Below are 25,145 nucleotides of genomic sequence, written 5' to 3' on the forward strand. Positions count from 1 at the left end.
TGTGAACACTCTGAGGCTAGGTTCACACTGCGTTTTCAGCATCTGTTTAACGGATCCGTTTTTTGCAAAAAACTGATGCATTTGTGTGCATCCGTTTTTGATCCGTTTTTCCATTGACTTCCATTCTAAAAAAAAAAATAAAAACGGATGCGTTTTTTTTGGCGTACAATAAAGTACTGTTGACACTACTTTTTTGACCGCTAAAAAAAACTGATCCGTTAAACGGATGCTGACAACGCAGTGTGAACCAAGCCTCACCAATCAAAACTTTTGTCACGTCTCTATGATGTCTCTATGACAGGTCAAATCTTTTTTTTATAACAACAGGTACACTTTGAGTCATTGCCACTTTTGATCTGTAACAAGCTATCACCACAAGAGCGAGAGACGTCCCCTGTGGAAGTGTTTAGCTCATGGAGAAATATCTAGACTAGAGTAACAAACTCTCAGCTGTGAGAAGTATGAGGTCGGGAAGGATTTCCAGCCTCTGTATGTACATAATAATGATTTCTAGTCACTGACAGCAAGCAGAAAGCATCATTTCCAGTAACGGAGACATGAAGTATTGGCATCCTGAGACTGAAACCTATTTTGACCCCAATGCAATAGGTCTCACAGCTGAGGACGTATTACAATGTATCAGTTCTGACCGTTGAGGATGCAATTGTAACAACCCCTCAGCTGGGGAAGGTGCTGGGTCAGGATGGGTTTTCAGCTTCTTGAGGAGAACATTAATCTTTCCGTTTACTGAGATCAGAGAAGCACAGAGTCTATGAGATCTTACACGGTGATTCAGTTTTATTTACAGACGAGGAAACGTCGTTGTAATTTTCCATAGTTATAACCTGCTAGGTGGCGCTCTTGTGTCACGTCGTATCTGTGTGCTGCAGGTGAGTATGTATAGCGTATAGAATGACATTTTGTGCTCTCTTTTTTACCCTTCTGTGGCATTTTGTGCTTATTCTGCAGAGTGAGGAGTTCCATGTTCTGCGTTCCTGCACAGATCTCCTCGCCCAGGGGTGAAAGTCCACTTCCCTATTTCTGAGAGATTCCCTGCGCTATTCGGAGATCTCTTGGGATTGTATCATGCGGAGCCTACACATCTCGCTGCTCTTGCTCTCCTTGAGTAGCTCAGGTAAGTGCAGTGGCCGCGTCTGTCTTATTTTCATCTGGCTTTAAGGTTACAAACACACTTGGCGGGTCTGCAGCGAGTCTCCATGCTGCGTTTTTGCAGCGAGACTCGCTGCAGATCCCGGCCCTATGCTTTTAATGGCAGACAAACACGCAGCAGGGATGTACATCCCTGCTGCGAGTTTGTTTGCAGCCCACCCCATTAACCCCCCGGCCGCGGGAGCTGATACTTCACCTGACCAGGGACCAGGTGAAGTATATGCTCCAGCCGGCCGCCCGATCGCCCCCCCCCGCAGCACCGATCGCACGCCCTCCCCCCGCAGCACCGATCGCCCACCTGGGGGGGGGGCGATCGGGCGGCTGGGGCTGCAGGGGGGCGTGCGAGCGATCGGTGCTGCGGGGGGGGGCGTGCGATCAGGCGGCCGGGGCTGCGGGCGGCTGGCTGGAGCATATACTTCACCTGGTCCCCGCTCCGGCTTGCTGAAGACATCGGGAACCGCCGGAGCCGGGATCAGGTCAAGTATCAGCTCCAGCGGCCGGGGGGTTAATGGGGTGGGCTGCAGACAAACTCCCTGATGTACATCCCTGCTGCGTGTTTGTCTGCCATTAAAAGTATAGGGCCGGGATCTGCAGCGAGTCTCGCTGCAAAAACGCAGCATGGAGACTCGCTGCAGACCCGCCAAGTGTGTTTGTAACCTAAAGGTGATTGGTAACGTTCATTGCCATTGGGGACACAGTAGAGATGGATGATGACGATGATAAGCAGCATTATGGAGAAGGTGCACCTGTCACCTGTGGGGATGAGTAGTCTAATGGTCTCCAACCTGCGGGTCTTAGGGGGCCTTTACACACACAGATATCTGACAGATTGTTGAAGCCAAAGCCAGGAGCAGACTATAAACAGGGACCAAGTTATAATGGAAAGACTGAGATTTCTCCTCTTCTCAAATCCATTCCGGGCTTTGGCTTCAATAATCTGTCAGATACATCTGTCTGCATATACTCACAGCCATATGCTACAGCTGAGAATTCATTTTTGGTGTGGTAACCCTGGGCCGTGGTCAGTTCACACCATGGCGTACCCTTGGATCGCTGCTTTAGATTTGCAGCTGTTTATCTTGCACTTCCAGGCTACCCTGATGCGGCTGATGTCCGAGTCAGACATATCCTGAGCTATAGTGTAAGCTATAGTGCAGGTTCTCATTGTGGAATCCACCCGGTTTTCGTGCTGATTCTGTCCCAAATTCCTTATCAGAAACTATATGAGAAGCTATCTTGTGCACAAGGCCTTATATTCCAGGCTAGAGATGGCTGTATGCACTCATGGTCACATGACCCCAAGAGTTATGTTTCTTCTCATTGTCTGGAGATGCTTCATCATGAGTCCTCAGGAGCTGACATTAGTCAGACCCCTCATAGGCTCCCTGTCAGTAGGTAACTAGTTAAAGCTATAGGGGGAGCAGAGATAGCTGTGGCATCCAGGTTCTGAAGCCTGATGGGTCCAACATGGCTTCTCTGCCATATAACACACCACTATTATAAATGCACATAGTAGGTTGGGGCCCTGTTACATACTTGACATTAGGGCCCGGGATCTTATCAGCATCAGTCTTTCCCTATAGTTATGCAGTGGACTATGGCAAAGTTCTGTAGGACTGCAAGTCTTAGTCTACCCAGCTCTCTTAGGATTTGCTCTAGGAGAATCTATCTGATATACTGGAACTTGTAGTTCTTAAAGGGGTTTTCCATTTAAACATAACTTTTGATATGTTGCTGCCCATGATGAGACTAACAATTCCTTCCATACTTGTTATTATCTATTCAGTCTCCTTCCCCCAGTTCTCAGCTGCTGCTTTCTGCTGAAGACACAAAAATCTGTGTGTGAGCGTTTCTCTCTGGCAGGCTGTATCTGCAACATTGTATTTTCTTTGTCATGCTGGGAGGGTTAATAAGAGTAAGTTCATCAGCAACTTGACCTCAGAATAACCCTCCCAGCATTACAAAGAAGCTACAATGTTGCAGATACAGCCTGCCAGAGACTTGTATACATCTGTTGTCTAAGAAGAGAGGGGGGAGGAGGGGGACACAGAGAGAAATGCTCACACACAGATTTTTGTGTCTTCAGCAGAAAGCAGCAGCTGAGAATTGGGGGAAGGAGACTGAATAGATAATAACAAGTATTTTTTATTAGGAATTGTTAGTCTCATCATGGGCAGCAAAATATCAAAAGTTATGTTTGAGTGAAATACCCCTTTAAACAGTTGGTTGCAAGGACTTGTAGTTCCATCAGATGTAGAATTACAGAATCTAGTAGTTTTGCAAGAAATAGTAAAGATAAAACTGAGGAAGGAGTTACAGACCCCGATGCTGGATCTTACAGAGTCGTCACTTGCAGGATAAAAAAAAATGTATCCTGTATGGAGACAGTGCTGGGATCCAGTCATTTGGTTGGCTCGGAGGGCAGTATAGCGGTGCCGCACAGTAATATTACACTTGTTGCTGTATGGTGGATTGAGAATTATAGATGGCGGTGAGGACATCACCCATACTATACATCTGTGTGACCAGCTGACACCACTGACACCACGTGCTGAACCAGTACAGATACTATAGGACCAGGACTGATGCGTGATCACCGTCCATACATTACTGCCCCTAGATGGCCACTCTCTAATAAGCATGCACATGTAGATCAGGGTGGGAGATAAGCATACGCCTCTCTTATCCTTTGGAGATTCATGGTCTCCGTACTGATCCTCTTCTTTTGTTTCCTCAGCCGTTCCGTCCTCCTCGTCCTCCTGTGATAGCCGCACAGAGAACCGCTGTAACTTTATATGTGACTGCTGGGACTGCGGTGATGAGCGGGACTGTGGTGAGTCACAATATCACATTAGGTTCCTTCTATTCAGGGACATAATAGCAGGGAGACCCTGCACACATAACAGACCCCATCATTTTTGTTTCATTCTCTCTGCTTGCTGTCAGTGAAGAGGAACGGTGCTCCTGGTATCCTTACAAGTATGTGTGGTGACATGTTAGCTGGCACAGGACGTTGTGGCTTACAGTCTCCTGGACCCTTATACTTCATATTGTCATTCTCTACTCTCTCTGCAGGTTACCACCGTGATTCTCCAGTTTGGGGGAGACCCTTCAGCTGTGACTTTGAATATGATGACTGTGGTTGGAAAGACATAAGCACGTCAGACTACCAATGGGTGAGAGACCAGCGGAGCTCTCCTTTGTGGCAGTCACGGCCCCATGCCGATCACACACTGCGGAACCGATGGGGTAAATCTCTCATTTACTTTGCTTATCCTCCATTATTGGACTTGATGGAAATCTAACAAAGATGGACGACTGTTTCCTTCCCACAGGTTGGTTCATGATGGCGGAAGGTCGAAGTGGCAAATCTGCTGTATCTGCACGACTGCAGTCACCGGTCCTCAGAGATGCTGCTGCTACATGCGAAATCCACATTCACTACCATATGTATTCTTCCGGTAGGTTTGGTTTAAAGGGGAACTATTGGAAGGTTAGAGGAATCTAACTCACTGATATGTCCCTATGGCACTAGAGATGCTGAGGAGGAGGGCATGTCTCTTACCTTCCTCCTCAGCGCCGTTCTGATGCAGTTAGTCCTGTGCTCCATGGTCGGGTGAGACTGTTAGGAGCACTGCCGCCCCCATAGGGCTGATCTGCCCCGGCTGGCTCACCCCTTTATAATGATATTGAATGGAGCAGGCCGGATATGCGCTATGGGGTCGGGCAGTCCTCTTTACGGTCTCATTGGACTGTGGAGCATGCGACTTATTGCACCGGAATGGTGCCAAGGGTGAATGTAAGAGACTTACTATAAGACACATAGCTTCCTCCTCTTCGTCTCCTGTGCAGTAGCGACATATCAGCACGTTAGATTCGTCTAACCTGCTAATAGTTCCCCTTTAATTAAAACTAACTTTATTTATAATGATTTGTGAAAGGCATTCAGTGTACATGTCTGTCCTTCTATTAGATTCTTCCCAGGTGAATGGGAGTCTGTCAGTCCATCTAGCAGACAGTACCCAGACGTACGCCATGTGGGAGAGCACGCAGACCAGTGCAATGTCATGGAGGCGGCAGGTCTTATTCACCGGCAGGATCCCCGGAGAGTTCCAGGTTAAATTTCTATCCACATCAACCCTGACAGACTCCTGCTCATGTGTGATGTATGTTAACATGTGCGTGTTCCGTAGATCATTGTGACGGCCTCCCGGGAAGCTCTAAGTTATGGAGACTTTGCTGTGGATGACTTGGAATTCCGTCATTGTGCTCTTCAAGGTATTGACTGTGTAGCAGGATAGTGACCTGTATGAGGGGCGCTAAGTCCCCGTACACATTAGTTTTGAGTATTTCTCAGGTTGGCGGCTGTCATTTCCCTGTCCATCTCTCCAGGTCTGCAGACAGAGTGCGGGGCTGATTATCGCTGCCTTCGCGGAAGCTGTGTAGCGCAGGACGTTCACTGTGACGGCACAGATGATTGTGGTGATGGTTCTGATGAGATCGGCTGCGGTACGTTCTTCCCGTCCATATTTTCTGGATTCAGCCATTTTAGGCAGTGTATATTATCTTTGTCATGTACATTGGTCCTGTATAGACGGCAGGAGGTGAGTGGCTGCCCGTTCCGTATTATCACAGATGGGCACTGTGATGGCGTTATGATAATAGCTGGTGGCAGTCCACCATGGCCCCCGATCATTAGATATCACCGTCGCTGGATGGCCTTCAGAGTTTCCTATATGTCTCCAAAGCAGTGCTGATAACACTTATATTTAAGGGGGGCACTATGGTGGTCCGCTCCCTCTGATTTCTTACAAGGGGTGTTTAGCCAATAAAGTGGAGACCACCCCTCAGTCCTGGTCTCATATACCTGTAGTAAGCTGTACACCTCTATTGACCACTGTGGATCATCTGCATCGATGGGGCAGCGTTACTAGGCAGCGTTCCTAGTATTCCCCAGATATGTGACTGTCCTGACTGGATGGCTGCCTTGACACTTTCAGCCATATTTGTTTGTAGCCTCTAATGTTCTCTATAGACGTCTGAGCGTTGTCATTGCAGATACGTCTCAGTCCTGCACCTTTGAAGGAGAAGTGTGCTCATGGAGTTCTTCATGGGAAAGAGAAAACGGATATAATTCCAAACCGGAGAGAGACCACACCAAGAACAGCCGATCAGGTGACGTCACACGACCAGTATCAGCGCCTCATGTATGTAGTGCCAATAAAAGGGCCCGTGGAGACTTATTTAAGAATCTCGAAACACAGGACTAGCCAGATATCCCTCCGGGAAGGGCACAGCCATGGGGTGGCTCCTGTAGGGAAACCACCATATTAACGGCCCTATAAATCAGTGTAATGACAAGGGAAAAACTAAGGCCAGGTATCTATCCACAGACAGCTGTTTCGGGTGTGTTGCCCTTCATCAGTGTGGATCAGGATTCTAGCTAGGTGGGAGCAATGCCTAGTAAAGCCATATGGGAAACAGATTACTGATCTCAGAGAGACCAGCCAAACGATAACACTGCCGGCTGCTAGTGAAAGCGCTCAATGCAGTGAAATCCTAGGTGCATTGTTCCCTGGGTAACATGTATGATAGCAGACAGTGCCATATATATGATAGATACAACAACTCTGCAGAGGGTATCACACATTGTAGGGTTAAATAGAGCATTTTAGCAGATAGTATTGTAATGATATATATCATTACAATACTATGTGTGGGTTAGATACACTGACTCAGTAGATAGTATCACACACATGATAAGCTTATATACAGCAAATCAGCAGACAGTAACACACAGTAGACTAGATAGATCAACAGACTGTATCAAACATGGAGAGCTTAGATACAGAGGATCTGTAGATAAGCTTAGATAAAGCAGACTGGGTGGCACATGAAGGGCTCAGGATCACACAGTCTCTAGAGAGCATGATAGTAGTTAAATGATGGGGGATGTAGGGCTGGGTGAGACAGCATCCATGTTGTCTGTACAGTATTTTGTGCCCTGGATCCTCTGTCACTCATACAATGTCTATTTTCTCTCTTTTCCTTCCATTTTAGGGTATTTCATGCGAGCTCCACAGAACGGCACGCAGAGACTGGAGAGCGCCATACTGACTAGTGATGAGGTGCTGCCGTGCTACGTACGTGATCTGTATATCATGTCCTATTCATAGTCCAGTCTATGACCTGTCCTCATGGGCTGGTGACTGGGGGTCCACACACCAGGACCCTACAGATGAGGACGTCTGAGATGTCTGTGCAACACTCTGGCCCTAACAATATGCCGGACCTGTTCACAAGGGTCCCGGCTGGGTGATAAATCCCTCTCATTCTTGGACTGTCTAGCCTCAGCTTAGACTCAGTTTAGAGAGGCCACTCACCTCTTTGGGAGTGACACAGAAGTGTCAAACTTATAGTGAAGTTCTTCTATTATCTGATAAGTTTGTGACCCCAGAATACATTCATTGATTTGCCCCCACAGCTCGTGTTCTACTATTACATGGACGGCTCCAGCCCAGGATCGTTGTCTGTAGGTTATCGCTTAGCTGAGAAAGACCAAGTTGTGTTAGCGCTGCAAGGACAGAGGGGCCCCCTGTGGATTCGGGAGAAGGTCGCCTTTATTGAGCCCAGCAGTTCCTTCCAGGTGAAGTCTTGCTGTGTCGCTGTATGAAGCTGCATGGGGGCTGATGTCATGATCTGAATTCACGGGAAATATCAGCCTCCCCAATCATTGTAAAGTATACGCCATGAAACACCGACCAAAGACATCCAGTCATCTTTACATGTCTCACTCCCTGTATGTACATTCTCCTGTTTAATCCTTTTCCTTCCCAGATTTTCTTTGCCGGCTCTAGTAATGGAGAGGTGGGAAGCGTCGCTATCGATGATCTGATCCTTTCTCCTGGATGTAAAGTACAGAGTAGGTTCTGATTCCTTCTATGCATCGGTAATGTCCCCATTACTACAAACCTTTACAGCTGTCACTTAGCTTTGTGCAGGAATCCTGTATGTTTAGTGCACAGGATGGTTTCAGCTTTGCTTATTGTACTGGATCTGATCGTGTTTTTAAAGTGTAGCTTTCCTCTAAAACATCTTTGCAGAAATCACTAGTACAAGAGATTTTAAGAAAGACTGTAATAGGTTTTATTAGGAAAAAAAAGCCTCCCCCGCCCACCACCACTTCTTATCTGCTCATTTGCTGTGTCCATTATAACCTGGGGAGGGGCTGATGGGGATGAGTGAGCAGGAAGAGGAGAGAACCAACCCATACAGTTTGGAAACTGTCTGGATTTACAGGTCACTCTGCTCACTGCTGATCTAGGAACTTGGTGAGGTAAGATTGCATTATGTTGTGCTGTGCTGGCTGCTATACATGGGCTGTTTCTCTCCTCTCCCTGCTTACTCATCCCCCTCAACCCCTCCCCATTTCATAGGCTATAATAGACACGACAAACCTTCCCTGCAAGTGAGGGGGGAAACTGCTTTTTGAGTACAGAAAGAAACTTTTTTGCCTAATAAAACCTATTATTATAGTTTTTCTTTTATTTCTGCAAACTTGTTTCTAAATGACTGTTACACTTTAAGCCTAAATATCCAGATTGTGCGCAGCGCCATGTTACATACTTACTGGGCAGCCTATGGTGGATTAGAACAATTATCTTACATTCCACCCAATAAATATAAATGATTTAACACAACAAACATTTGCGGCATCAAACATTTAATATTGAATATAAGACGTAACACAGTTGGATGCTGATTGCAACACCTCCCACCTGCCCCTTACTTCATCACCTCTGTGCTCACCAGCCTGTCCCCCCAATGGCTGCTGACTACCTCTGTACCCAATGGGTACTGATTGCACAACCTATGTACCCTCAATGACATTGACTCTGCTATTAAAGGGATTGTTCACCCCTCAAAAATTCTTTCAAATCAACTGGTGCCACAGATTTGTAGTTTACTTCTATTAAAAAATCTCCAGTCTTCCAGTACTTATCTGCTGCTGTATGTCTGGAGAGGTTTTCTATAGAATTTGGTGCTGCTCTGGACAGTTCCTAACTTGGACAGAGGTGGCAGCAGAGAGCACTGTGTCAGACCGGAGAGACTAAACCACTTCCTGTAGGACATAAAGCAGCTGCTAAGTACTGAGAGACTGGAGTGTTTTTATTAGAAGTAAATAACAAATCTCTGGCACCAATTTATTTGAAAAAAAAATCCCCAAAAAATACCAATCCCTTTAGGGCGTGTGGCCCATAAACCATCGTACATGTGACATGGCAAAAAAATGTACAACAAATTAATTCTGTCCACTCACCCTGTAGGCTGCAGTTAGGATTTGGGGTGTATTCAGACACCCCTAAGGGCACATCCATCATGGTGTTACTTTGTACAGTGCTGGTCGGCTTCATTCCTCCTCCAGTGTTCTCAGTGTCTCCAGGTGACTGATGCGATTTTGTGCTGTATTGTGCAGCGTTGCACTAGCGGTTTCCCTCTGTGATGGCGTCATTCTATTTTGCAGATGTGTCTTCTGGATCAGAAATATCCTCACCTGGACAGGACGATGTAATGATCAGCAGTGTGAGAGAAGTCTGTCAGGACGCACCAGGTAGGACAAGGTTATATACAGCTCCTGGGGAAAATACAGTAGATACACACAGGGATCACTTTCAGAAGGGGGAAGCCCGGAGTTAAGGCCACAGACATATTGGGGGAGGTTTCTCCTCTTTTATCTTGTGTTGAGAAAATAACTTAGATTTCCTTTGTGCAGCCGTCTATGACTTTGAGAGCAGTGATGGCGGATGGACGGATGTCAGTTTTGGGACGGTCAAGTGGGGAAAATCATCTACGGGTAAGAACCCCCCGGGGGTACCCAGTGCCTTTTACAAATTGGTGAATCTAGGTGTCTTTTCTGTTGTGGTGGAATACTTCAGCCCTTCTCTTTTAATTCCAATTTCAGGCACCTACCAGACCTTAATGAAAGCAGAGGGGAATGTGAAGACCGATGCCCATACTCACAGCCCTCTCCTGTGCCCGACTGGACCCTCCTGTGTTCTCAACATGACATACTACCTTCATACTGGCCCCGCAGGTAAGGCATTGTGTGGCTCCCTGCTGGTGTAGTACCTGGACAGGATACACTCTGTCGTGATACACTGTGGAGATTGTAGTTCTCATCTCAGACACTGCAGTCCGCTCTGAGCTTGATGGGCTTGTCTTAAATGAGAAGTCCAGCGAAAAGTTTTATTAAAGTATTGTATTGCCTCCCAAAAGTTATACGAATCACCAATATACACTCATTACAGGTAATGCTTATAAAGTACTTTTTTCCCTGCACTTACTACTGCATCAAGGCTTCACTTCCTGGATAAAATGGTGACGTCACAACCCGACTCCCAGAGATGTGCGGGCTGTGGCTGATGGAGAGGATGATGGCGGGGGATGCTCAGTGTCCCTCCAGTTCCCTGTGTCCCTTAGTGTCCCCCTGCCATCATCCTCTCCAGCAGCCACAGCCCGCACAGCTCTGGGAGTTGGGTCGTGACATCACTATGTTATCCAGGAAGTAACATCACCATGTTATCCAGGAAGTGACATCACCATGTTATCCAGGAAGTGAAGCCGTGATGCAGTAGTAAGTGCAGGGAAAAAAAACACTTTATGTGCATTTCCTGTAATAAGTGTATATTGGGGATTTGTATAACTTTTAAGGGGTAATAATATATTTTAATAAAAATTTTCGCCGGACTTCTCCTTTAATATAAAGTTATCACCTGTTGGGACCCCCCACAGATCGCAGAGCAAGGGTCCCATCTGTGTGAATGTAGCAATGGCAGCTGTTTCCTTCAGTCCAATAGAAGTTGAATGGAACAGCAGCGCTCACGCTCGTCCACCGCTCCATTCACACGGCAGACACTGGACCTGTGTTCTTGTTGTGTTCTGGTCTTTAGGACCCTCAGTGATGACTTCTTACCTATCCTGCTATCTTCAGACACACTAATGCACATAGGACTGACAATGTCCAGCCTAAGAGTCCTGATCTCCATCTGTTTCAGGCTTCCTGGCTTTATATGTGTGGGATCCACAGCTCGGTACACACTCACATGTCTGGCAGAGCCGCGGTGAGACAAGCGATACGTGGAAAACCGTCCTGATCACTCTGGGAGAGAGACCACAGGATTTCCAGGTAATGGATGAGAAGCTGCTTCATTACCACAGATCACCTGTAATGTGTATGGAGCCCCCCCCCCCCCCCCCGACTCTGCCAAGGGCAGATCTAAGGGCACTATTCCACAGTAATGATAATCGGCCGGATAGGCCCCATTTGGCCCGATTCGGCCGATTATCATTCGGTGAAATAGAGAGAACGATCAGCCGATGATCGTGTAATCAGCTGATCGTTCATTTAGGGCCAGACCTAAAATCATCGTTCACCCACCGCGCATCGCTACGGTGGAATAGCGGTGCGCGGCTGGCGACCGACGATTTGACAAGCAGCAGCAGCATACATTACCTGTCCAGGCTTCTTCTCCACGCTGTCTTTATCCCCGGGTCCTGCGCGCTCTATCTTCAGAATGGCCGGTCAGCTGACGGAGCGCTCAGCCAATCACAGGCCGGGAGCGCCGCGGCCTGTGATTGGCTGAGTGGCCTGTCAGCTGACCGGCCATTCTGAAGATAGACCGCGCGGGACCCGGGGATGAAGACAGCGTGGAGAAGAAGCCTGGACAGGTAATGTATGATGCTGCAAGGACATCGGTAACGATGTCTCTGCAGCCCTCGCTCAACGATTATCGGACCGTGGAATAGGCCCAGTAAATGAGCGGCGATCGTTTACATCGTTGATCGGGCCCTCCTCGGCCCGTGGAATAGGACCCTAAGGGAGGAGAAGGTTTAGGCATGTTGGATTTCCATATCCTTAAACCTTTTGTTCTTGGGGAAATAAGCTGCCACTAAAGCAATTTTGGCAGCTTTCTCTCCTCCTCCCCCACAGATACATGGACACTTGATTAAGCTCGATTAAGTGTGCGTGTGTGTTATGAGGGGAGGCGGTCTGAAAAGTTGTCAGATAAATAGGTATCCAGCAGACTGCGTACTGGACTAGGGGGCAGTATTGAGCATCTCATTTTGTTCCTGGTTTTAGTTGGTGTTGGCCGGAGCAGTGGACCCTGGACCCTCAGGGAACTGGAGCGCTGCACTTAGTCACATACAGTTTCTTGACTGCGGGAAGGAAACGGCTGCTAGTAAAGGTAACAAAAGGGAAAATACAGAAAACTTTTACTGATGTTCAGATGGGGGGGGGGGGGGGACATGGGGGAACATGGGGGCACAGTGGAAACACTGCCAGTGCCATTTTGTTCAGGAAGCGGACAGTTGGAAATGCCTGAGAGGTTAAGGGGTTTTATCTGTTTTGTTTTTCCTCTTCCCCTATTGAAAAAACTGTACACCCGGCTGAGTGCCCATGTATGTGTGTGAATGGCTGCCAGCTATTGAAGGTGCATGGCCAGCTTAGAGGAGCCATGGAACACATCTGTCATTTATATTGTCAAGAAACAGAACAGTATTTGTTATTGTGGATTTTCTAGATCCTGTGACTTGTAATTTCGAGACTGGGCTCTGTGGTTGGTATCAAGATGTAACAGACGAGATTGACTTTACATTGGGGACATTATCTGACCACACAACAGGACAAGGTGATCTCCTCTGTAACTGGTGTTGGGGTAGAGGCTGCATCCTGTCCCTGTACCCGGCCATGTCTGGTCACACTAAACTCCTCTGTCCTCGGTGTCTCCTGTCCCTGTACCCGGCCATGTCTGGTCACACTAAACTCCTCTGTCCTCGGGGTCTCCTGTCCCTGTACCCGGCCATGTCTGGTCACACTAAACTCCTCTGTCCTTGGGGTCTCCTGTCCCTGTACCCGGCCATGTCTGGTCACACTAAACTCCTCTGTCCTCGGTGTCTCCTATCCATCTACCCGGCCATGTCTGGTCACACTAAACTCCTCTGTCCTCGGGATCTCCTGTCCCTGTACCCGGCCATGTCTGGTCACACTAAACTCCTCTGTCCTCGGTGTCTCCTGTCCCTGTACCCGGCCATGTCTGGTCACACTAAACTCCTCTGTCCTCGGGGTCTCCTGTCCCTGTACCCGGCCATGTCTGGTCACACTAAACTCCTCTGTCCTCGGGGTCTCCTGTCCCTGTACCCGGCCATGTCTGGTCACACTAAACTCCTCTGTCCTCGGTGTCTCCTGTCCCTGTACCCGGCCATGTCTGGTCACACTAAACTCCTCTGTCCTCGGTGTCTCCTATCCATCTACCCGGCCATGTCTGGTCACACTAAACTCCTCTGTCCTCGGGATCTCCTGTCCCTGTACCCGGCCATGTCTGGTCACACTAAACTCCTCTGTCCTCGGTGTCTCCTGTCCCTGTACCCGGCCATCTCTGGTCACGCTAAACTCCTCTGTCCTCGGGGTCTCCTGTCCCTGCACCCGGCCATGTCTGGTAACTCTACTCATCTGTCCTCGGGGTCTCCTGTCCCTGTACCCGGCCATGTCTGGTAACTCTACTCATCTGTCCTCTGGGTCTCCTGTCCATCTACCCAGCCATGTCTGGTAACACCAAAACTCTTCTCTCCTCGGTTTCTCCTGTCCATCTACCCAGCCATGTCTGGTAACACTAAAACTCTTCTGTCCTCGGTGTCTCCTGTCCCTGTACCCGGCCATGTCTGGTAACGCTAAAACTCCTCTGTCCTCGGGGTCTCCTGTCCATCTACCCAGCCATGTCTGGTAACACTAAGACTCTTCTGTCCTCAAGGTCTTCTGTCCATCTACCCGGCCATCTCTGGTCACACTAAGACTCCTCTGCGTATTCTGTTCCTCTACCCCACCATCTCTGGTCACGCTCCTTTCTGACGCAGGTCACTATATGTTTGTGGAGGGAGGGTCGCGCTCAGATCGTGGTTCGAAGGCTCGTCTGATGTCCTACCCCCAAACTACAACATCTGACTCCTCCTGCCTGTCTTTCCACTACAGGATGTTTGGCCCTGATGCAGGTAAGAACATTACACCCCAGCCTATGCCTCATCTTATGCCCCCCGGTCACTTCAGGGGAGCCGGTTACAATACAATGGATGGCAAAAGACAGGCCCTACACATCATTATTTGTTCCTGGTCAAGTCGCTGAGACCCTCGCTGATCATTCTACACTAAATGACCAACTCTCCTAAACCTCATGCACACATCCGGTAAATTTCTAAATCCATTGGTTTCCTTTAGGCTCATACACCCTCCAGGATTTTTCCTGAAGGGTGTCTGTTCCCAGAAAAGAGGTCAGGAAATGATAGATTCTGTCTGGAATTCTGTCACAGATGACCCAAGATGTGCATCTGCAAACTGTCCGGAATTCTGGATGCACTGCTAGCCTGCCCTATATACTATATGCGCTCATAATCCTAACCATACAAATAAATGTGGCCATCAGCTCCCGCCCTGTCAACCACTCTTCTGGTTGGAGGCAGCATTATGCCTCCAGCCACAAGAGGCCGCACTCTGCCCAGCGTTCTGGCAGGGGAGTAGACAGGAGGGCAGCTGTGCAGCAGGTAAGTATGTGTTTTCAGTCTGTTAGTTTTACGCTCAGGATACTGATGTGTTAATGTGGCTGTTTCTTCTCTCATCTGTATTGGGATCCAGGTACTTTAAACCTGTTCACTAAATATGATGGAGGAGTAGAGACCTTACTTTGGACAAGCACAGGAACCCATGGAAATCGGTGGCATCGGGAATCTGTCACGCTCACGAACAAGAAGTACCAGGTAGGTGTGTGGCCATGTGTGGCACTTTCATTTGTGGACACTGGGGGCGCTATGCTAGTGAAGCTGTCAGTGGTTTATCCTCAGGGGTGCTCATACCGTATAGGCAGGAGTCCTAGATATTATGTCATCATTCATGTTCCAGCTGATTTTTGAGGCGTTGCGTGACGGCTCCATCGGCCATATTGCTATTGATGACATCACTTTGATGAGCGGAGACTGTGATCCCCCTACTCGCTGCTCTTTTGAGGCCGGATACTGTGGTTTTTCTTCTGCTGGAAAGTATACATGGAGTTTACATCAGAACATCCACTTCAACCGCCAGACGGGGCCGCCCCATGATCACACCCTGCAGAGCTTTAAAGGTAACGGGGGCTGTAACCATTGGCTTTCTGCATAGACAGTGCCTGAATGTGACTGTAGAGGAACTACCATGTGTCTTGGCATTTACAGGGCACTATATGGTGGTCGACACCAGCAACACCTACCTGCCCAGGAAGGCGTCTGCAATTCTGACATCCAGTGTGTACAATCGCCTCCCGACCGAGGGCTGCCTGAGCTTCTGGTACTGGATGTGGGGCAGCAGCCCAGGTCAGTAAGTGATGCTGTGTGGATGTATGTATGTATGTATAATTCATGATTCCCACACTCCAGCATCCTTAGCGGATAGCAGAGAGTGATACTCATCCATCTATGTAAAGTGCCATTTTGCCAAAACTAGTTGCTGCGGCCACCTATTCTGATTAGAAAATATTTCCTCCGTTTCTGACAAAAAAAAAAAAATGGCCTGAGATCCGGACTAGATCCCACAAAAGGGTCAGACCTGAGGAAACAGCGTTCCACTGCTATATGTCACACTTATATATTTCCGTATCAACTTTCCCTTCTCTCCGGTGATTGGCAGGAACATTGATCGTGTTTATTGAGGAGAACGGAAAGAAAAGAGAAATCCTGAGGATCTCAGATGCAAATCCGGGCAGCTGGCGCCATGGGAGTGCCGCCCTCCAGACCAAGATGCAGTGGAAGGTACCTAACACTGGCAGGAGCTACCCACCCCTTAGGGATCATTCACACGGCCTGTATATAGCGAAGATGTGCTATGGAACGGACATTGAAACTCCTGGCATCAGCATTCATCATAATGCCGTGAGCTCTGAAACTTTTTAAAATCTTTGTGCTGCTGTACTGACATCTATGTGGCCGTGTCAGAACAGAAGCGCAAAGATTTAAACAGTTTCAGAGCTTGATGCTGGGAGTTCTGAATTCCGGTCCCCAGCACATTGTGTGAATACCCCCTTTAGGCTTTGTTCACATGAAGGGGAGTTTTATCAAGCTGTCTTACAGTAAGAATGTCCTATATTACCCATAGCAACCAGTCACATCTCAGCTTTCTTATATTAAGGAGCTGTAAATGGTCGCTATAGGCAATAAAGGACATTCTTACGGTATTAAAAAAAAAAAAAAAGCCTGTGAAGCCTCATTTAAGAGTCTCAAAACACAGGACTAACCAGATATCCCACCAGGAAGTACGGTGGCTCCTATAGGGAAACTACTAAACCACCATATTAAGTGGCCCTATGAGTCAATGTAATGACAAGGGAAAACCCAAGGCCAGGTATCCATCCACATACAGCTGTTTCGGGGTGTTGCCCCTCATCAGTGTGGAGCAGGATTCTGGCTAGGTGGGAGCAATGCCTAGTAGAGCCCTAAGAGAAACAGATCACTGATCTCAGGGAGACCAGTCATAGATAACACTGCCAGCTGCTGGTTAACCCCTAGCTGCACCACTGTACATCCTGGTGCCACTAGGGGAGTTCAGAGGGGGGTGGGGCAAGTTTTGTAGCGGCGCGTGCGTAATTGCCTGAACTAGTAAATTATCACATTCCTGATCTCGCACAGTTAACGGCGCAAGCGCCAAACAATTCCAAAGTGCAAAATTGTGCATTTTTGGTTGCATCAAATCTGCAAAAATTGTGATAAATAGCAATCAAAAAGTCCCATATGCGCAATCAAGGTACCAATAGAAAGTTCACATCATGGTGCAAAAAAATGACACCTCAGACAGCTCCATAGACCAAAGGATAAAAGCGCTATAAGCCTGGCCATAGAGCAACTTTAAGGAACATATATATATTTTTTAATATATGTTTTAATTTTTTAAAAGCCATCAAATAAAATAAAAGTTACACAAGTTACATATCATTGTAATCGTACTACCTTGAGAAACATGTATAACAAGTCAGTTTTACCCTAGGGCAAATGGCGTAAAAACAACCCCCTTGTCATTACATTGGCCACTTAACCCCTTAAGGACCGGGCCTGAAAAGGACAGAGGCAAATTTTATGAATATGACCAGTGTCACTTTATTCATTAATAACTTCGGGATGCTTTTACCTATCTGTCTGATTCTCATTGTTTTCTCGTGACATATGGTACTTTACATTTCTGGTAAATTGAGTCGATACTTATAAGGAATCTTTCTAAAAACAAAACCCAAAATAATGTGAAAAATTGTGAAAAAATGCATTTTTCCAACTTTGGAACTTTTCTGCTTATACAGAAAATGGTTATACCACATAAATTATATATTAAATAGCATTAGCAACATGTCAACTTTATGTTGGCGGCATTTATTAAACGATCTTTCATTTTTTTTAGACAATAGAAAGCGTAAAACATTAGCAGCAAATTTTCCAAATTTTCAGTAAAATTTCAAAATCAGATATTTTTAGGGACCTGTTCAGGTTTAAGCTGGGTTCACACACAGTATATTTGAGGCTGTATTTGTGAGGCTGTATAGCAACCAAAACCAGGAGTGGATTGAAAACACAGAAAGGATCTGTTCACATAATGTTGTAATTTAGTGGATGGCCGTCATTTAATGGCAAATTTTTGCTGTTATTTTAAAACAACGGCTGTTATATTGAAATAATGGCAGTTATTTACAGTTATATGACGGCCATCCACTCAATTTCAACATTGTGTGAACAGATCCTTTCTGTGTTTTCAATCCACTCCTGGTTTTGGTTGCTATGAGGACCTGACTTGAGGACCAAATACTGCCTGAAATATACTGTGTGTGAACCCAGCCTTAGGCTGGGTTCACACACAGTATATTTCAGGCTGTATATTTGAGGCTGTATAGCAACCAAAACCAGGAGTGGATTGAAAACACAGAAAGGATCTGTTCACACAATGTTGTAATCAAGTGGATGGCCGCCATTTAATGGCAAATATTTTCTGTTATCTTAATACAATGGCTTCTGTATTGAAATAATGGCCGTTATTTACCGTTATATGACGGCCATCCACTCAATTTCACCATTGTGTGGACAGAGCCTTTCTGTGTTTTCAATCCACTCCTGGTTTTGGTTGCTATGAGGACCTGACATGAGGACCAAATACTGCCTGAAGTATACTGTGTGTGAACCCAGCTTTAAAGTGTATTTGAGGGGACTGTATGTTAGAAAGCCCCACAAAGCACCTCATTTCAGAAACTGCACCCCCCAAACTCTGCAAAAGCATATCCAGAAAGTGTTTCAACCCTTTAGGGGAGTCACAGAAATAAAAGCTAAGTGTGTAAGAAATTTGAAAATTTAATTTTTCTGTGCAGAGATTTTATTGTAATCCAATATCTTTCATAATTGTAAACCTATTAGCAGAGAAATGGACCCCAATATTGATTACCCCATATGTGACCCTATTGCGCTATTTGACGCAACCACAAGCCTCAGATACAAAGGAGCGCCTAGTGAATTTCAATGGCTCCGTTATATTTGGTCATTTCTGACTGTACCACTTCAGGTTGGCAGAGGCTCTGGGGTGCTAAAACGTAAAAATGGCGCTCCTTCCCTTCGGAGGCTTTCCCTGCGCCCACATGGCGCTTTCTGTCCACATGTGGGGTATTTACAGACTCAGGGGAAATTGCTCATTACATTTTGTGTGTTTTTTAATCTTTTAACCCCTTGTGAAAATAAAAAAAATCAAGGCTAAACCAACATTATGGTGTAAAAAATGTAATATTTCATTTTCACGCCACATTGTTCCACATTTGTGTCCATCACCAGTGGGGTCCATATGCTCACTACACCCCTTGTTACATTCCCTGAGAGGTGTAGTTTCCATAATGGGGTCACTTGTGGGGGGTTTCAACTGTCTTGGCAACACATAGGCCTTTTAAATGCATCATGGTATCCTCTAATTGGAATGGCGGCCATACCTATTTAGGCTGCATTCCCACGTTCCGTGATCCTAACGGATAACGGACGTGGAATGCATGTACCGGAGTCCCCCGCGCCTGGACAGCATCTGTAATTAGATGCTGGGAGCGGGGGAGACTGTATTCATAAGCGCTGCGCTGTAATGAATCAGCCGCATGGTGCTGTTACTACAGCGCGGCGCTTATGAATACAGTCTCCCCTGCTCCCAGCATCTAATTACAGATGCTGTCCGGGCGCGGGGGTCTCCGGTACATGCATTCCACGTCCGTGATCCGTTAGGATCACGGAACGTGGGAATGCCGCCTAAGTTGGGGAAAAGGGACAATTTTTAATTTATTGGGGGGTATTAGGCCAATTATTAGTTTATAATGTTGAAAAGGACAGGTGTCCATCAAATTCAACCTGTGTTGATCCAGAGGAAGGCAAAAAAAACCCTCAGTATCCTCATCACTGGGAAAAAATTCCTTCCCCACTCCGTGACCCCTGAAATAGGAATAAGGGGAAGAATTTAGATAATGTAGAACTCCAATGACGTGTGGTGCGCCTTGAAGCGATCCAGTATGCAGAGGCCGGGTGATCAGGACAGGCGTCACACTGGAAAATGGTGTCCTTCCTGATCCCCCTGTTACACCACACTCTGCACTTCTTCTGGGGTCTCCTGTTTTCCAGTGTGGGGGACGTCACCTGGAAAATGTTGCCCTGGTGCGATACGGGGTCCTTCATATCCAGAAGCGCTGGGTCTGCTCCATGGCTGCTAAATATTAGGGATTCTGATTGTGCCACAAGCTACAGTAGCTTGGGCAGCGAGGGACTGGAAGAGGGGGTGCTGGTATAAAAGTTATGCCTGTACAGGTGGTAACCTTTATCCAGCAGTGGGAGGATCAGTTCCCAAACGATCTTCCCACTAACTCGAAGATGGGGGGGGGGGCAATCTGGGAGTGGATTCGGGTGTCCTTTTCTTCATACACTCTAAGGGCGGGTTCACACTACGGAATTCTCGCGGACAATGTCTGCGGAATTCCGTCAGCTGTCCGCCCGCACGGGCACGCGCTTTTTCCGCCGGCTCCATAGACACCATTCTATGGGCCGGCGTATTCCGCGATCCGCTAAAAGAAGTGACATGACACTTCTTTCAGTGTATAGCGGAATACGCCGGCCCATAGAATGGTGTCTATGGGGCCGGCGGAAAGGCGCCCAGATGTGCGGGCAGACAGCTGAAGGAATTCCGCGGACATTGTCCGCGAGAATTCCGTAGTGTTAACCCGCCCTAAGGGTACGTGCACACTGGGGAATGGCGAAGGATAACCCTTTGTGCATTCGCAGCTGGCACCCGCCAGCGGACTGATGCGGGCACGTGTCTCTGCCCGTGTCATAGCCTCCATTCTACGCATGGGCGGATTCCATCCTCTGTCCAAAGAATGAACGTTACACTACCCCCAGACACGTCACTGGATGATGAGGATGAATGGAGGAAAAAAGGATCCCTCCATTCATCCGCACTGGCTGTTTCGGTATCTGAGGCAATAATAGCGTATGCCTCTGCCGCCGAAAACAACCTGGGGGCCATCTTTATACGGGGATTAGTATATGGGGTATGTAAACGTGTAATGTAGTGTAGTGTAAAACTTTTTTGTGTAGTGTAATGTGTTTAAGTTTTTTTACAGTAAGAAAAAATATACCTATGCCAAGAAAGGAGTTACGCACTCATGTGGTGGGAGGGGGGATTGGGTGGGGTGGGGTGGGGTGGGGTGGGGGGGGGGAGAAATGCCCCTACGCCAAAAAGGAGAAGTTGCTGATCAGTACTCAGCAGCGTTAGGGCGCATAAAAAGAAAAAAAGAAACAACACTCTTTACCCCAAAGCAACTGATCAGTGTATAATATACACTGATCATCCACTAGGGGGCAGTAGAGCGAAGCTGCCGAAGATTGCCGACGGAACAGCCGAAGTTAGACGACGAGAAGCTGACGGGAGCCGAAGTTAGATGGCGCTGGGAAGAGGATGCCGCAGGACCGTCGGATCAGTGCTCGGGACACCCGGATCAGGTGAGTATGGTGCACTACACACACACACACACACCTGTTCTGCACCCTGCAGCTACCTAGCTGAGGGGTGCAGAACCCGGGGACACATTTTTTTTTTTAACTCTTTGATCGCCGTGATGGGCGCCATCTTTCCCCAGGACACTTATGGCAATTGGTGCTGTCTCGGACAGCACCAATCGCCATTGCTTTCCAAGTTGTCGGGTCACCGATGACCAGGAAAGCTGTTTTCAGCTGCTATCGGCTGATCTGTATTGATCAGCCAATAGCAGCGATTGTTATACACACAAACCTAAATTTATGCCTGTTTGCGTTAAGGCCCAGCCTGCGGGGGTGTACATTTGCGTCCGCTGTTGTTAAGGGGTTAATATGGTGGTTTCCCTACAGGAGCCACCCCTTGGCGGGGTACTTCCCAGAAGGATATCTGGCTAGTCCTGTGTATTGAGACTTTGAAATGAGGCTTCAAGGGCTCTTTTTTTTTTTTTTTTTGCATATTCAGGTTTCCCAGGGAGCAATGCACCTAGGATTTCACTGCATTGATCAATTTAACCAGCAGCCGACAGTGTTATCTTTGGCTGGTCTCCATGAGATCAGTGATCTGTTTCCCGTATGATTCTTACTGTAACACGGCTGCACAACGACACCAAACATACCCATTGGGCCTTCTTCACCTGCTGTATACTAGAAGGAGGGTCCTTCCTGTTAGGGCAGTATGTGTGTTCCTATATGGAAATTCCAGCTAAACCTACATGTTATAGACCTCAACTAAAGATGAGCGAATATACAGCCCATCATCGGGATCCACCTGCAGCTTGTCAGACTGCTAACTTGGTGTTGTTCAAGGTGGCAGGAAAAGCTGGATCCAGTCCTGGAAAACTTCTCCTAGTTTAGCCCCATTCCCCTCACTTTAAAAAGAATCTGTCACTAGATTTGTTCCGCCTTAAATGAGGGCAGCAAAACTGGTGGAAGTGATACATCATTCTGTTCTGCTTCTCTGTCACTAGTTTGTTACCCTTGAATAAAGGTACGGAGACACAAGCAGCACTACTGCCACCACATTGCCGGTGTGCATAATGTCTGTTCACTATCAGTATCGTTTACTATCAGTATCGTTCAGTGACGATTCTCTACGCCATCCCTGACTGTACATGATGCTTTCTAGCAGGGCAGCTCCATTTGCTGTCACTGTGTATTGACTGGCCGTGTCTTCCCTGCAGTTGCTGTTTGAAGCTGTTGGCCAGGGCAGTGAGGGCGCTTACATTGCTGTGGATGACATTCACATCAGCCATCATCATTGTCATCAACCAGGTACCAGACATCTCTTTACAGTAAAGTGTAGATGACCGCCGTCTCTCGAGGACTGGTACCCCAGCATGGTCTGTAGGCGCCTCAGATATGAGAACTAATTGCTTGTTAACCAATGGGTACCTGTGCTTTTCCTGCAGTGTCATGTGACTTTGAATGGGGGTTTTGTTCTTGGACCAATGTTCGCATTCCCCTTATGGATACGTATGACTGGGACTGGACAAATGGAGCTTCTGTAAGCAGACCAAGCAGCGCTCCAGAGAAGGATCACAGCCTCAGCTCCCCGGAAGGTAGAATATACACTCCGACAGATTTATTATTAATGCCCTAAATTTAGAGAGCCAAAGCCATGGGCAGAATGTGCGCCAAAAGTATCAGCAGGGCGCAGCTGTGAAGCATAAGCTAGCTATGTTACACCCATAATATCATGCACTCCATTAATAGAGCAGACACATTTCATAACTGCACCATACACTCTCTTCTAGACTATTCTTAGATCAGTCTGGCAGAATGTAAAACACATCTGTATCACATAGGATATCCCCCTTGTCTACAGGGTCAGGCTAAGGATGAGCAAATTTATTCACTAGTCAGCCGGCAGCCCTAAAACTCTGACACTCCACTCCAAGTCCCTGAAAAAGCTGGATCCAGTCCTGGGAAATGTCTCCCAGATCCAGCTTTTCCAGGCACCCAGAGAAAAGGGGGACAGAGCTCAAAGGCAGCCAGCTGAGAAGCCGAGACTAGCAAAGCACTTCGCTCATCCCTAGTCAGGACATTGTTAAAGGGGTTATCCACTTCCTCCCCTTCTGAGACTAGAGGCAGGTAGGTGCACGTCAGGAGCATTGTGCGCATTCGGAATAGCGTCCCAGACACAATGCTCGGTTACACTATATTTTTCTCTTAATGCTCCCACTCCCCCTCACGTCTCAGAAGGTATACTTCCAAAAGAGCCAGCAGGAGCAAAACCTGTAGGACCCTTTTCTCCAGATAAACCCTTTAAGTGGAGGATAGTAACAAACCATTCTCTGTGCTTAAACCTAGTGCTTCAAACATGGAGCTCACCTTTAAATTCTGACCAAATAGTAAACACAAGTGGCCGGAGTACATACGAATCATGAGATTGAACAGTCTGCCTTTTATATAGTTTCACTTTGTGGAGACCTAGTGTAATCCTGTGATCTCCGGCAGGACACTACGCCTTTGTGGATACGGGGGCGCTGCATGCAGAAGGTACCTCAGCCTGGCTCATCAGTGAGCACCTGTCAGCGACTACTGGATCCTGCTTCACCTTCTCTTACCGCACAGACTCCTCTGACCATTTCCGTAAGTCACTGCATTATACGACAGTAGTCAGCACAGAAACAGTCCTAGGAGGCGGCTGCCATCTGCTTCGTACCTTTTGCCATAGAACATCTTTAGCATCAGAGATTCCCCATCTCCTCAGGTATTACATTGGTGCTTGCGCTTTAGCTCCTATTCCCCCCCCCCCTTTCTTTTCTAGATCTGGGGGAGCTGGTTCTGTATGTGACCAGTGCACAGGGCCTGCTGCCTGTCTGGGTGTTACTTGGCTATCATAGTAGTGACTGGCAGGAAGAAAAACTGCAGCTGAACAGCACCGGGGAGTTTCAGGTAATATAACGTCACTATGGCCAGAGGCTGTTTCTTCCCTCTGTATACTTCATCACCCTCTTATTACTCTATAGATTGTATTCGAGGCAACAAAAGGCACCCGTCCTCACACCGCCATCATCTCGCTGGATGGTCTGATGTATACCCCAGACACACTGTGTAATGCTGAAGAACCACAACACAAGGGTAATGACTGTGTGTAATAATAATGAAAGGATAGATGGCAATACCACTGCAGGATCAGACTATGGGGGGGGGGGGGCTCTCGTCTGTAACCATGGAGACACTGTATACAAGCTGTAGATAGCATTTATAATAAATCTATATTGTAAGTGGTTGTGATGAGGCAGAGAACACAATAATAATGCCTATTTATCACACATTAACATTCTTCATTCTCCAACCTTCTTACATAACACTCACCTTTGTTCTTCCAGGTAAAGACAATTCCGGAAGGACCTGGGCCATTGTCATCGGAGTGATCATCGCCCTGCTGTGCTTGTTGCTCATCTTCCTCCTGTACCGCAGATGGAGGAGAAAGAACTCCTCTCCGCTGCCCGAACAAGCCGATCAGATTGATGGTTTTGATAATGTCTCATATGATAATGAGTCGTCAGACAACTGAGAAGTAGGAACCATCCACTGCTGTAAAATCTATCCATGCTTTACTGCCTTCCCATCACAAATAAAATGTGCTCGATGGACCTTATCTGTTATTATGGACTATACCGCATGTGTGATCACATCACTAGGGACATCTGTACCTGACAGCTGCCATGTGGTTACCCTGAACCCCAACCACCAGCAACATGGCAGCCCAGCCATATACCATGCATCTCCAGAGGACAGTGTAACCTCAAACAAAACCAGTCTTCAAGGGGGCAGACATGCTGGGAGTTGTAGTTCCACAAAGCTGCAGAGATCCTTACAGCCATCATTATATTGGCGTATTCCTACTATATACTGTCACAGATTTG

At 47.3% G+C, this 25,145-nt stretch overlaps 1 protein-coding gene across 1 annotated transcript; it reads left to right on the plus strand.

Moving 5' to 3' along the window:
- The first annotated feature begins 971 nt into the window (after positions 1 to 971).
- MAMDC4 (MAM domain containing 4) lies at positions 972 to 24,877 on the plus strand. Its single transcript, XM_069985627.1, has 28 exons — positions 972 to 1,135; positions 3,908 to 4,003; positions 4,246 to 4,419; positions 4,506 to 4,631; positions 5,144 to 5,286; positions 5,364 to 5,448; positions 5,563 to 5,679; positions 6,229 to 6,345; positions 7,231 to 7,313; positions 7,655 to 7,816; positions 8,008 to 8,092; positions 9,695 to 9,781; positions 9,944 to 10,024; positions 10,133 to 10,264; positions 11,226 to 11,356; positions 12,311 to 12,416; positions 12,753 to 12,860; positions 14,083 to 14,217; positions 14,855 to 14,976; positions 15,119 to 15,338; positions 15,427 to 15,564; positions 15,878 to 15,999; positions 22,452 to 22,542; positions 22,680 to 22,829; positions 23,728 to 23,862; positions 24,041 to 24,168; positions 24,243 to 24,354; positions 24,606 to 24,877. The coding sequence occupies exons 1-28, from the start codon at positions 1,087 to 1,089 to the stop codon at positions 24,791 to 24,793; spliced, it is 3,423 nt and encodes a 1,140-aa protein (XP_069841728.1). The 5' UTR covers positions 972 to 1,086; the 3' UTR covers positions 24,794 to 24,877.
- The last annotated feature ends 268 nt before the right edge of the window (positions 24,878 to 25,145 follow it).

The sequence above is a fragment of the Dendropsophus ebraccatus genome, chromosome 10 (genome assembly GCF_027789765.1).
Source record: "Dendropsophus ebraccatus isolate aDenEbr1 chromosome 10, aDenEbr1.pat, whole genome shotgun sequence".
In the NCBI taxonomy this organism is placed as follows: domain Eukaryota; kingdom Metazoa; phylum Chordata; class Amphibia; order Anura; family Hylidae; genus Dendropsophus; species Dendropsophus ebraccatus.